Source organism: Uloborus diversus, chromosome 2 (assembly GCF_026930045.1).
Source record: "Uloborus diversus isolate 005 chromosome 2, Udiv.v.3.1, whole genome shotgun sequence".
Classification (NCBI taxonomy): domain Eukaryota; kingdom Metazoa; phylum Arthropoda; class Arachnida; order Araneae; family Uloboridae; genus Uloborus; species Uloborus diversus.
Genome location: NC_072732.1, coordinates 120,204,433 through 120,219,541, shown reverse-complemented (window position 1 = coordinate 120,219,541; position 15,109 = coordinate 120,204,433). Strand labels below are relative to the sequence as shown.

Sequence of the window (15,109 nt, the reverse complement as noted above, 5' to 3'; positions counted from 1 at the left end):
GGGATGGGCAATTCTTAACATTTCAAACTGCAGAAAAAGTCTTAAACGGAAGTCGATGTTAGAAGCAATTAATCCAGCTGTTGGTTTGGAATGGGATTCACGCCCCAGAAAAAAAAAAAAAAAAAAAAAATTGAAATAGTAGTTTTGAAAACGCAGTTTTACAGTTCTTGGTGATATTTTAGGGGCAAGAAAGGTACGTGTGGCTCCAAGGCTATTTTTAGAAATTTTAGTCTTATAACTGATTATAGTCCATATTTATAGTTTGGGTTATTAATGAGACTCATAGACTGTCTCCAATCGATTTTTTGAAAAGTAGATAGAAATAGGAACCCCCTCCCCTCCCCTACGCTACCTCTTTAACTTTTCATAATTGAAGTTTCAAAAATACTACGGAGGACAATTTTTGATGCTGTTACTGAACGGGATGTTCTGGAGCTCTCCCCTGGAAAATTTTCGGAATTGAAGTCCATAAAAATGAAGTTCTGCAATACTCCATGGTATTAAAAAAAAGGATTCTCCCACTTAAATATTTCGAAATAGTAGTTTTCAAAACCAAAATATTAACACTCTTTGATGATTTTAGAGAAAGGGGGTCGGAGGCCCTTGTTCGAATATTTTCCAAAATTAAAGTCTTAAACACATGAGTGTAAGACCATATTTGGTAACGTTAGGGAAACTGCAGTTTTTCAAAACTGAAGCTCCAAAACCGCAATTTTAAACGATTTTCGATGTATTTAGGTGATTAGAAGATCTTCCTTGAAAATTTTGCGAAAGTGAAGCCCAAGAAACGAAATTTGAGGTACTCTGTAATAACTTTGGCTGGAGAAACGGCTTTGGAGAAGAAAAATTTTGAGGACTAATAGAAAAAATGAAAACGAAATAGAAAAAATGAAAAAAAAAGGGGGGGGGGGAATGGTGAGATATGAAAGAAGTAGGATTGTGCGAGGAGGGGGGAGGAGGCACACAAATCGCCGCCAATAATCTGAAGCTGTTGAAAAATTTAAATGTCAACATTTCTTTTGAAAGAAATTTAAGATTTTTTCCCAACATTCTTTTTTTTCCCGTAAAATAACTGCATTTTCCCAGAATGAGATCTTTTCTTCTCTTCAATAATAAAGAATATTTTTTAAAAAAACATTTACTCAGCATTTTGTGGGGAGGGTCGCCATTCTTGTGCCCCCTCCCCCTTCGATGCACCACTGCAGCAAAATGTCCGGGAGTCTTCCTTCAAAAATGTACCTTAAAAAATTGGTTTTCGGTTGATTTCGATATAGATTTTATTGATAAAAAGTTTCTTGCAATAGCCATGTTTTTTGTTTTTTTTTGGACTTTATTAACCATTGTTATTTCAAAATAGAAGAATTGGTATTGATTACAGAACATGCAATTATTGTATACAAAAACACAGCAAAGAACAATAAATTGTTTGAGAAGTTTCTTTATTTTCATAAAATTATTTATTAGGTTTTTTTTCCAAATGGATCAAGTTACTTTAATTCTTAATATGTGCACAGTTATGTTTTTCTTGCATTAGCAACGTGTTGTGATACTACACTGTATTCAAGTAAATTTACTAGTATAGCAGCTATGAATTTTTTCCCCCAACTGCGTCTCTGAGTGAAATATACTAAACTATTTTTTTTCAAAACCCATCCAAAAATTTTGGGGGTGCGGCGCACCCTTTGGCACCCCCGTAAATCCGCCTATGCATCAAAGCATTAAAAACATTCTTGGAAAGCTATCAAATAATTATACAATAATAATAAATTAATGAATAATAAAATAAAATAATTTACTGAAGAAAGTAAAAAAAAAACCAAGTGATAAACTTACAAAGTTTTTTTTTACAATACTCCAAACCAAATTTGGCGTACATTAGTAGTTAAGATAGACAGGTGGTCAAGTTACAGAAGTTTTCCTTCATTATATAAGATAGGACTAATTCCGTTCCTGACAAAAGAGGTCAACATAGACAGGTGGTCAACTTACAAGGGTGGTCAACTCTACAGGTTTTACTGTACTTAATTTTAATTTAAAGCCTAAATACTGTACCAATTTTATCCAATTATTGTTACACACATTTTTTATGTCTTTTTTTCAAGAGTAATTAATTTTTGAAGGGAGATAATAAACTAAGATTATTAATATACTTCTCAAAGACAGCAGAACATTTTTCTCTCCCCCCCCTTTTTTTTGGTATGAAATTTAGGATTTGGAAGAATAATAAACTTGTGGCAGTTTAAACTTGAAGAAAAAAAAAGAGAGAGAGAGAGAGAAGGGTTTGTTCCGGTATCCAGAACCTGCCCTGAGTACAATTCGTATGTTTGTCCAAGATATGAGGATGTGCATGGCCCTCCTGAACTTAATTCATTTCTTTTTTACACTCATGATTTTTTGTTGAACCCTTTCTCAAGAAAATTTAGAAGCTCTCATGTTGATGTCTTTAGAGAAGGACATTTTAAATCAAATAGATTCAGAGGATACCATTGATGCTGTTGCTCAACAAAGTAGACTTTTTTTGTAAGAAAGATTAATGTTGTAGAAATGTGTTTTTTTCTCGCGATTTCTTTTATTTTTATCTTTAGTACCAAGTAATCTTTAACGGATATTCATAATCTATTACTTTTAAGGAAAAAAATATAAGTTACATGCTTTGAAAGAAATTTTTTGATAAAATTAAAAAGGAATGTTGAAAAATTTAAGTAATTATTATGTCTTAAATACTGTAAAATTTTGTTTCCCTATCTTTTAAAGGGATACACTGAGTTATAGAAGAAAAAAAAATTAGGTTCTTTAACCATATTTTAAGTATTTAATAATATTTCATCAAATAATCTTTATTTTTGAAGTTTTTTTCCTGTTAACTGATTTGTAATGCTTGTTTATAGATTTTTCTTTCTTAGCTAGATTGATAAGTGTAATTGCTTTAAGTGTTTTTGCCCATTTTAATCAAAAATAATGTATCTATTTTTACTTATATTTTTAATGTTACAATCTTAAAAGCAAATCTAAAATTTCCGAATCTAAAATGCAGTATTCCCAGAAACTATTAGTTTTTAATTTATTAGTAGCACTACCATATTGCAACTAGTACGAAAAGTACATTTTTAAAAATCTTATCATCATATACTTTTCAATTTTAATGTTATTATTCAGTGTCAAATTGATAAATGCAATGTTGAAATTTGTTAAATAGCATACTTTCAAATTTCGGATAAAATTTTTCCGGATAAAATGATAAGATTTAGCACTAATTTGAAATTTACAAAGTTATTATTAGATTTTTCAGTTTGACGAAATTAGGGCCTTGTATGAAAACATTTTCACTGATTCTTGAAGAGTAATATTAATTTTGTCATTTTTAGTTTATTACTCTTGAGTAACTTTTTTCAAATATTATTTCGTTTTCATTAATTTCGTTTAATTTATGTCATTAAAAAGGTTTAAGTCGGACTATTTCTGTGTTGTGCTTTCTTTTGTTACTCGATTATTATTTATTTTCAGCAAGCATGTAAACTCGTACAATAGAAGTATAAATTGTTATATTTTTGGTTTAAGCGGTTGAGTTTCACTTTGTTGAACATCTTCGTAGGTTAAACTTTAGTTTAACATATTTACTTACGAAAAAGAATACGCACATCTTATTGCTTTTCCCAATACATTTCTTCATTTTCACTTTAAATCTTGGAAGCTCATAAATAAATTGTTCTTACTTGAAAACGTTGTGTCAGTGGAATATTATTATTAAAGGCAAGTTAATATGTAGCATAGGCCACACATATACCATAAAGCACAAGTTCTGCCAGAACTTGCTTTCTGTGGAGAGGGGAGGGGAGTTTGGTCATAACCATCTTTACATGCATATAAACTACCGTATTAAAATTATTGGCAATATAAATCTACGTTAAAACCAAGGGCCTTGGGAGGAGACCGCAATCCCCCTACCCCAAGTGTATATCCCATGATTTTCACTTTAGTTCTTAGAACCTGATAAATAAATTTCACTCACTAGATAACATTTTGAGAGATACCTTTGAAAATCAGTTTTCTCACTGAGACAAATGGCGACTTTTTCCGGCGAAATTCTTTTTTTTTTTTTTGTAGATTAATTCGGGCTTATCCGATATTTCCGATCAGTTCTCACTGTCTCATGATCTGTGATGTATTCATTCTGAACGGATATATTACGTTTGGTTTACATGAAAATTTTCATTAGTTTGAATACGTGCAATACAATTTTAAGAAAAGACTTAAAAAAAAAAGAATTTTTTTCTGAAGGGTAAATAGTACCGCTCATGGCCATATGAGGTAGTGAGAAGCAAGGGATGCAAGAGGAAAATTTGAAAATTTGGAGATAACCAGTACAAATGGTAGGTGGGCCCCTCCTCTGTCTTGGGGCAAGAGATAGTACCAGCAGCCTTGGTAGGTGCCGCTGTACAGCATGATTTAGAAAAAAATTCAATGAAAGCCTACCTAGGATGTAATCTTTATACGAATTCTACTCAAAACTTGAAAATATCTGCTTACACCCCTTTGCTTCTCACTGCCTCAAATGTATTACGTTTTGTTTTAAATAAGATTTTTATTCACTTTTACATAAACGAAATACTCTTAAATGCGGCTTTTCAAAGAAGCCATACAGTTTTCACAGTGGTTTTTTTATTGCGTAGAGCAATTTAAGCTTGCAAATATTTTTGAGAAAGTTAGATCCTTGAAATATCATCTGTATATTATGGGCGTTTGCTGTATGCTTAGTTTAAATCAATCTGCCCACTAGTTTGCTTGAAATGAAAAGTTAAATAAGGATTTCTGAAAAAAAAAAAAAAAATCTAGGTATTTCAGCGGGGGGAGAGAGGTGAGGGCTGCTGGGGGGGGGGAGGAACTTTTTTTTTTTTTAAACACACTAGAAACTTTTTAGGTTTGGAAAACTACAGCCAAACGTTTTTGGATGGGGCCGGCATGAATTTTTTTTTCCACATTAAAAGTTTAGGGCCAGTCCGCCCCTGCAAACCACCGAAGTTAGACTCACAGTTCTATAATTTCCTGACTATTTCGAACTTTCCTCGAATTAGCATATGCAAAAAACCTCTTGGGATTCCTGTTTATGTTATCTGCCAGTCTTTGCTCCAACTCTCTTTTCTGAATCCGTACCAAATACTTAAATTTACGCCTTGCCTTACAATATTGGAGCCTATCTGCACTGTGACCTGTTTCTCTAAACCTATGAAAAGCTGCTTGCTTGTAATTTAGAGCGTCTTTAGTTTCCCTGGAGAACCACATTGGCCAAATTTTAGTGTTGACACCCTTTCTCCTAAAAGGAACATGATCCCTAACCGTATTCGCTAGATTTTCCTTAAACTCTGCCCACTGAAGATTCACATCGCTATTGTCCAATCCAGAGGAAAAAACTGCTTTCAAACTCTGCCGAAGTGCCACAAAGTCAGTATTTCTGAAATTGGGCACAAACCTAAAATTCTCTACTTTGTGCATATCAAATTTAATCCCAAAACTAATACTGTTGTGGTCACTATCTCCAATGTGTTCCCCTACACATAACCCCTGAACAGAGCCTTCCATGTCGCAGAAAACTAGATCTAAAATCGCGTCCTGTTGAGTACCCTGAGTTACAATTTGATCTAAGAAACAGTCACCAATTACTTTCAAAAAATCCTCTTCTCTGCTATTACTATGGTAAAAATTATTCCAATCAATTCCTGGAAAATTTAAATCTCCCATTATGATGACTGACCCCTTGCTAGAAATGTCACTAATAATACTAAACATCTGTTCGTCTTGACCCTGGCTTAAGTTGGGTGGCCTATAAATATTCCCCAAACGTAGTTTTTTGCCCTTATTACTAATCAACTCCAGCCAAATCATATCAATCTCATTAGGTTTATCATTAATTACCAATTCATTGCAAATTAAAGTGTCTCTGACATAAAATAAAACCCCACCACCTCTTTTACCTACTCTATCTTGTCTAAACAAATTATACCCAGCAATAGATAATAAATTATCATCACTTTCGGTAGCCCATGTCTCGGTAACTCCAATAATATCCAACCTCTCGTCTATAATTATGCTTTTCAATTCTTCCATCTTGTTCCTAATACTACGAGCATTTGTATAAAAAACCTTAAGTAAGCCCATCTTACTTTTATTTAATGCTGCATGATTGTTTGAATCCCAAATGTTAAAATCTTTTCTCTTATTAGCCACCCTATTTCCGTTTCTACTAAAATCCCGATAGTTAGTACCCTTTCGAATTCTGCTCCTTAAACCATGCCCCCCATTCCAACTTAGTTTTTTGATTCTGAAGCCTCTAAAATCAAACCACTAACCATTTTGACCCCTGTAGAGCTCAGATGTAGGCCATCCCTAGCAATCCAATCTCGTTTACATCTACTCCACACATCAATAAACCTGATACTACGCTTAACGCAAATTTCCTTGAGTACCAGGTTCATACACCTAGCCCGTTGGTTTAACCAACTCCTATGCACTCCATACCTGGGAAGCAAACCAACCACTTGGACATTTGCCGAGCAGTTGGTTGCTTTGTCCAACAGGGAATCCCATTCCTTTGTAAACTCATCATTGTTACTATGGCCTACATCGTTAGTTCCCACCCACAAAGTAACTACATCCTCTTTATTAAATACCCCCTTCTTTTCAGCAACCCTATTTACATCTCTCACCCGAGCCCCTGGCAAACAACATCTAGAGATTGAGATTTCATTGAGATTGCTTGATAAATAGAAGAAAAACTAGGTGTAAGCATTGGCAAGACTTAAAAAAACTTGCCAAATGTCATACTAAACAAAAATTTTTATTATTTTTTGAATAAGGATCAAATATCCAGAAAGTTTGTGGTCTCGAGAGTTCTGGATTTAAGGTCTCGTACTGTATTTATATAACTTGATTGACCGGACAAAAGAATTAATACACTGCCACAAGTTTTAAGCACTGTGGAAATTATAAATTGCATAATGATTCATAATTGACTTTATTGGCCGTTGTAAGTGAATCGTTCTTATATGTTTTTATTTTCTTTTAGGCTTTCATTTCCATCAGGCCATTCTTCATTTTCTGCATATACGATGGTGTTTGCTGTTGTTAGTATCATTTTATTTGTTTTGCATTCCTTAAGTATTATAATTTTAATTCCTTCTTTGTAAAGTAAGTTCCTTTTTACTAATTTTTGTTTCTTATTTTTAGTGGAGCACCTCTCAAACACCACTATTCTTAAATGATTTTAGTTTTTTTTTTCCACTGATGATTCAACACTTTTGCCTTGTTATTAAGCCTATGTATGTATATATATATATATATATATATATATATATATATATATAATAAAAGTGAAAAATATTGAAAAGACCACACCAAGAGCCCATAGATGCGCAACGCAGCAAAACTAAAAAGCCAAGTAAATATAAAATTAAGCAATCAGAATTTCAAATATTAAACAAATTATAAATAATAAATGATGATAAAAAGGAAAAATGCAGACAGCTATTAAGTAGGAATAGATAAAGTGTGAAACCAGAGCTCATCAGCCGTGGAGGATTCATTAATTATGGTCAAAAGACCAAAATTTTTAACTATGAACTAGAAGAGAATGTTTAAGCTCCAGTACATGCAATATAGAGTAACAATGGGCAAAAGCACCACTTGCTAAGCTAAAAGCTTAAGTATAGCCTTCGATGAGCATTTCACTTCTTTTGAAACTGTTTAACTGTGTAAATGTATGATACAACCCTGACAAACCATTTTTTATGAATCACCGGGGTGGATGAATTTTTTACACGTGCGAAACAGGCGACTCGGTATGTCTATGGACTGATTTCTGGATATGTTTTTAATGTTATGTTGACAACTGGAATGTATTTTATCAGGTTGAACAATGGATTGGGCTGTGTTTAAATGGATTTCAAGGTAAGACAATTTTGTTATAGGCAGGTACTGTCCCCTGGAAGGCTAATTATCGGAACTTGTTTTCCTAATTAGTCGAGGCGAAACCAAAGAATATAGATAAGGGAGAAGAAGTTCCAATTCGAGAGCAGTTTGTAAGCTCCGCAGAGAAAAAAAAAAAACTAACGAAAACATGGTTTTGGACTAAAGCCGACATTTAGGAACAAATTCGTCGCCAACGGTGAACTGGCTTGGCGGAGGGTTGCCATTTCCTCGCGGGAGTCGGGGAGACACGACCCCTGTGGAGATTCTAAAGCCTTTTGTATCTGAAGATTTGAAGAGTTCCAGATGTTCAATCGTTCTTCTCTTTTAACTAATGTACTCATTTGCTACTCTTGTAAAACCGCAACTGATACCGCGATTTTTCTCTTTGAGTGGGCCTGGAAGAAGTGTCATCGCGCCGTTCGACCCCGAGCGTTGTGTTAATGGGGGAAATTTGTTTCTTCACTCTTTTTAGGGCAACTTTAAGCGTTGTGTTGATTACGTAGTTCCGAACTGATGCATCTACTAATCAGAATAAATTCGCCCTACATTTCCCCTTTTACTGATCATTGAGGGAAGAAACATTATTATTTATTTCCACTTTCGCTGATTTATATCATTGAGGTTGTAAAAACAAAATAACCTTTTTGGTCTGCTACGGGAGTAGTTGTAGGGGAGTATTCTTCTTTTTTTTTATTTAAAGAAATTGTTTAAACGAAGAAATAAATTTAAAAGTAGTTAATATTTTGTTTGCTTAATTTTACCCCTTTGACAGGAACACCAAGTGTCCCAGCATCTACTTTACAGCACAAAAAAAAATGTTGTATGTTTGGTGCCCAGAGTTTGAGGACTGATTTTAGATATGTTTGGGGCTCTGAATCAAAATATGAAATTAGTTTTTCTCTAGCAGCTCTAGTTTTCAGTTAATTTCAACTGTTTTACCCAAATTATGCAGTTTTAACTCCATTTTATGCATTTCTAAATCAAAGTGTAGGCTTCTGAAACAAGGACTGCCTCCAGCATATTTGCTCTGCTATAATCAGTTTGCAGTCTAGTTACATTCAGAAAAACTCACTACATGGAGTAAATATCTAGCAAGTTTAGTAAGGCTTCAATGAATTACGGTCAACTTGTAAGTTCTTGCAATGCATATATTCGCTTTGCGTGATGTGTGACGAATTGGATCTTTGTAATATTTTCAGGGCCCGACTAATGTAGACCCTAAACAAACTTTTTTGGGGGGGCCTGATTACCACACAGGCTGACTAGGTCTAGGTCTGGGCCCCATGTTCCTAAGTGATCCCAAATGTTTAAAAGAATTATGCATAGCATTGCAACGATATGAGAAATACATGTATTTTTTAAAAATTAAAAAATATGATTCTTTAATTGGGAAAAAACTTCTTTAAAGGGGGATTTTTAATCATTCTGCCAGTAACGAATTTACTTGGTTACGATTATGAGGGTGCCCAAAGGGGAATCATAAATGTACATAAGTGATTTATACATAGTTGTGTGATTAGATAAAGAGGGCCCCAAAAGTGCTGTGCTTTAAAAATATAAATCAAACACTGCACAGTGTTCAGGGGGTCTCCAAATTAATATCGGCCTAGGGCCTAACTTTTAGTTAGTCGGACCCTGGGGCTGCCAATATGTTATTAGTGTTGTAATGAAAAATAAATGCATAAATTAAAAAAAAAAAAAAAACAGGGAAACCTTAGCGGTCGTAGAAAATTAAAATACTTTTGGTCTCTTTGATGCTTTTATTTATAAATGACAATTCACAATTGCTATAAAATGCAACTTACAACAAGGACTGACGTGAGGTCATGTCAGCTTAGTTGGAGAATAGGGGCCTGGCTCGGAATTGAACTCGTTCAGAGGGTAAAATATCTTAATGGTGAAAGGTGTAGAAGGGGGCCTGTGAAAAAATTGACCTATGTCATTTTTTTTCCCTGATCCGCTTTTGCTCTCAGCGACCCTGTTTGTAACAATTGGAATAAAAGTGAATAAATATTTTTTTCCGTAAAATTATTTAAAAAATGCAATCTTAAAATACTATTGAGGAGCATGAAAGACTCTAGATTATTAAGATTATCAAATCAAAAGCCAAAGGCCGCCGAAATGTGAATTTCAAACATTTTTTGACTAAACATAAAGTATTCTGTATGCTGTACAAACTCACGGTTTCGGACCCCTCAGTTTAAAAAAAAAATAAGTTGATAAAAACCAATGTCGAAAGAATTCTGTAGTCCCCAGAACCCCCCTCCCCCCTAATATCATCGATGATCGTGTAAAATTAAAATTTTCGGGCTTCAATTTTGAATAACTTCATAAGAAAACAGCCAAATCTACTCCCACCATAACATGGAATTCCAGTTTCGAAAATTTGCTGGAGGAAAGTACTCGAACCTCTCCCATTTTCTTAACATTACCAAAGATGGTCTAAAAATGTGTTTTTTAATTAACAGTATCGAAAATTTTCCGAGAAAGCGCACCGTCCCCTCCTCTCTCTCGGCATCATCAATGAAAAACGTTTTAAATCTGGTTTTTAGTGCTTCAATTTCGAAAATTTTCCGGGGTGAATCTCCTGAAAACTCCTTTTCCTAACATCACTGAAGATCAGCAAAAATTTCGTTTTTGGAACTTAACTTTCGAGTAACTGCCAGTGCACTAGTTTTCAGTTAATTTCAACTGTTTTACCCAAATTATGCAGTTTTAACTCCATTTTATGCATTTCTAAATCAAAGTGTAGGCTTCTGAAACAAGGACTGCCTCCAGCATATTTGCTCTGCTATAATCAGTTTGCAGTCTAGTTACATTCAGAAAAACTCACTACATGGAGTAAATATCTAGCAAGTTTAGTAAGGCTTCAATGAATTACGGTCAACTTGTAAGTTCTTGCAATGCATATATTCGCTTTGCGTGATGTGTGACGAATTGGATCTTTGTAATATTTTCAGGGCCCGACTAATGTAGACCCTAAACAAACTTTTTTGGGGGGGCCTGATTACCACACAGGCTGACTAGGTCTAGGTCTGGGCCCCATGTTCCTAAGTGATCCCAAATGTTTAAAAGAATTATGCATAGCATTGCAACGATATGAGAAATACATGTATTTTTTAAAAATTAAAAAATATGATTCTTTAATTGGGAAAAAACTTCTTTAAAGGGGGATTTTTAATCATTCTGCCAGTAACGAATTTACTTGGTTACGATTATGAGGGTGCCCAAAGGGGAATCATAAATGTACATAAGTGATTTATACATAGTTGTGTGATTAGATAAAGAGGGCCCCAAAAGTGCTGTGCTTTAAAAATATAAATCAAACACTGCACAGTGTTCAGGGGGTCTCCAAATTAATATCGGCCTAGGGCCTAACTTTTAGTTAGTCGGACCCTGGGGCTGCCAATATGTTATTAGTGTTGTAATGAAAAATAAATGCATAAATTAAAAAAAAAAAAAAAACAGGGAAACCTTAGCGGTCGTAGAAAATTAAAATACTTTTGGTCTCTTTGATGCTTTTATTTATAAATGACAATTCACAATTGCTATAAAATGCAACTTACAACAAGGACTGACGTGAGGTCATGTCAGCTTAGTTGGAGAATAGGGGCCTGGCTCGGAATTGAACTCGTTCAGAGGGTAAAATATCTTAATGGTGAAAGGTGTAGAAGGGGGCCTGTGAAAAAATTGACCTATGTCATTTTTTTTCCCTGATCCGCTTTTGCTCTCAGCGACCCTGTTTGTAACAATTGGAATAAAAGTGAATAAATATTTTTTTCCGTAAAATTATTTAAAAAATGCAATCTTAAAATACTATTGAGGAGCATGAAAGACTCTAGATTATTAAGATTATCAAATCAAAAGCCAAAGGCCGCCGAAATGTGAATTTCAAACATTTTTTGACTAAACATAAAGTATTCTGTATGCTGTACAAACTCACGGTTTCGGACCCCTCAGTTTAAAAAAAAAATAAGTTGATAAAAACCAATGTCGAAAGAATTCTGTAGTCCCCAGAACCCCCCTCCCCCCTAATATCATCGATGATCGTGTAAAATTAAAATTTTCGGGCTTCAATTTTGAATAACTTCATAAGAAAACAGCCAAATCTACTCCCACCATAACATGGAATTCCAGTTTCGAAAATTTGCTGGAGGAAAGTACTCGAACCTCTCCCATTTTCTTAACATTACCAAAGATGGTCTAAAAATGTGTTTTTTAATTAACAGTATCGAAAATTTTCCGAGAAAGCGCACCGTCCCCTCCTCTCTCTCGGCATCATCAATGAAAAACGTTTTAAATCTGGTTTTTAGTGCTTCAATTTCGAAAATTTTCCGGGGTGAATCTCCTGAAAACTCCTTTTCCTAACATCACTGAAGATCAGCAAAAATTTCGTTTTTGGAACTTAACTTTCGAGTAACTGCCAGTGCACTAGTCTTTACCAAAAAAGGCTTTAAAACTTCAATTTAAAAATTTTCTGGTGGATGGCCTCGGAATCTATCTGGACTTAAAATCACCAAAGATCTTAAACTGCATTTTCAGAGCTAATACTTTTTTAAAAATTTCAGAGGAGAGCCCCCGGAACCGCTCTTCATACCATATACTCGAATATAATTTAAAATTCTGTTTTTGGATTTCCACTTCCGAAAAATTGCAGCAGTAGAAACCCTGAACCTACGCTCCCCTAACAACACCAAATATTGTCTAAAGATGAGTTATTAAGACTACAATTTTAAACATTTTCCGGGGGAGAGGCCCCCGGACCCCCTATTTCAAACTCAATGTTAATCTTTCCATTAAGTTTATATTGCTAGTACTTTAATGACTCCCAGAAGTCAGAAAGCTAAGTCCTCATATTTAAGGGATATCCCAATCGTTAAGTAAAATTTATTATCTATAAGAGCTTTGGGGCCGCTACATCTCGTAATGCCAGAGCCGATTTTTTCAACCAATCCGCCACTGTGTACTTGAACAATTGCAAATTGCTTATCTCTACTATATCAGTGATATAATTGATTCACATGCTTTAAGTAGTACTGCGGAACTTAGTATTGGATATGGAGAATGTCCATTTGTCTCAATTTTTCAGGCTGTCCAAATTGATTTGAGAAGGTAATTCAATAAATGATGAATTATTTTTTTTCGAAGATCTTCTAACAATTGTTTTACAACAACATGAGGGGTATTTAGCACGTTTGGGAACAAATAACAGACCTGTTTAGCGTTTATCAAAAGTCTAGAACATTTTGACTGCAAAAATCCACAGTGAAAAACACACGAACACAATGAAAAAGTATGTTTTGGTTTTTCCAGTAACTAAAATAAAATATTTAGGTTTCGGATGTTTAGTTCTGATGTAAATTAGTATGCTAATTAATTAATATGTTGAAGTTTGCTGATCGTTTATTTAGTACTTTTGATATAAAGTTATCTTACCAACCCACTAGTACTCTCATTTTAGAATTAAGAGAGGGGAGGATATGTAAGAGGTAAAATTCTCTCGTAAAAATGAATAAGTGAAAAGGAGGGGTGGGGGGGGGTTCACAAGCGGTTTCTTTATAATATCTGATACTAGGGTCCACCGACTGATGACAGGCCCTGGTGTTAAGCAAATTGTGATTTAAAAAAAGGACAAAAAGAAAAAAAAATCGAAGTGAAAAACAACGCATGTTTTCTTTTTTCCTGCAAAATTAATTTATTTTAAGGATTCAAAATTTTTACTCGTTTCATACTTTTGCGCCATTCTAATTTCGCCCCAATTCTTTTAAATCACGTGTCGCTAACGTAATAACTTACGCTTGACGATTCTACAATGACTTTTTTACTACCCTTTAGCAATGAACCATCGGACAAATGAGGCTTAATTACCTCCCTTTCAGCGCTTTTGCAGAGGGGAGAGAATAGAGAAAACATCTTTACCTCCGGATTCGCATTGCAAATGCAGCGACATCAGCATTGGCGATTTAGTGCCTTTTCGATCATTCAAGCACGCTTTTTCCCAAACTTGTCTCGCCAACCTGTTCCTGAATATCGGCTTTTTGGTCGAACCACTTTTTCGTCAGGGGTCGAAAGGAAGGTTACATACGTTTCTACCGGAGTGGGATATCTTTGCGTGAAATATCTTTGGCGAAACCCCCTGCTTTTAGTTTTAGGTTTGAGCTCTAGTTTATTGTTTTTAGCTTAGCAAGTGGTGCTTTTGCCCATTGTTACTCTATATTGCATGTACTGGAGCTTAAACATTCTCTTCTAGTTCATAGTTAAAATTTTGGTCTTTTGACCAAAATTAATGAATCCTCCACGGCTGATGAGCTCTGGATTCACACTTTATCTATTCCTACTTAATAGCTGTCTGCATTTTTCCTTTTTATCATCATTTATTATTTATAATTTGTTTAATATTTGAAATTCTGATTGCTTAATTTTATATATACACTGAAGAGCTAAAAAACTGGTACACCTGCTTAATATCGTGTAGGGCCTCCGCGAGCACGCAGAAGTGTCACAACACGACGTGGCATGGACTCGATTAATGTCTGTAGTAGTGCTGGATCCAATTGGCACCATGAATCCTGCAAGGCTGTCCATAATTCGCTAAGAGTACGAGGAGGGGGAGATCTCTTCTGAACATCACGTTGCAAAGCATCCCAAATATGCTCAATAATGTTCATGTCTGGAGATTTTGGTGGCCAGCGGAGCTGTTTAAAGTCAGAAGAATGTTCCTGGAGCCACTCTGCAGCAATTTTGGACGTGTGGGCTGTCGCATTGTACTGCTGGAATAGCCCAAGTCCGTCGGAATGCACAATGGTCATGAATGGGTGCAAATGATTAGACAGGATGCTTACGTACGTGGCACCTGTCACAGACACATCAAGACATATCAGTGGTCCCATATCAGCTCCACTGCACACACCCCATACCATCACAGAGCCTTCACCAGCTTGAACAGTCCCCTGTTGACATGCAGGGTCCATGGATTCATGGGGTTTTCTCCAAAACCGTACGCGTCCATCCGCTCGATACAGTTGAAAACGAGACTCATCAGACCAGGCAACGTGTTTCCAGTCTTCAACAGTCCAGTGCTGGTGTTCACGGGCCCAGGCGAGGCGCAAAGCTTTGTGTCGAGCAGTCATCAAGGGTACACGAGTGG

General features: G+C 35.2%; 1 protein-coding gene across 1 annotated transcript in view; it reads left to right on the top strand.

Annotated features, from left to right (window-relative positions):
- LOC129216013 (putative phosphatidate phosphatase) overlaps window positions 1-15,109 on the top strand; it is a 65,769-nt gene that overhangs the window by 24,973 nt on the left and 25,687 nt on the right. The window contains exon 4 of the mRNA XM_054850149.1: window positions 7,061-7,118. Coding sequence (XP_054706124.1) covers window positions 7,061-7,118 — 58 coding nt within the window. The remainder of the gene's footprint in view (window positions 1-7,060; window positions 7,119-15,109) is intronic.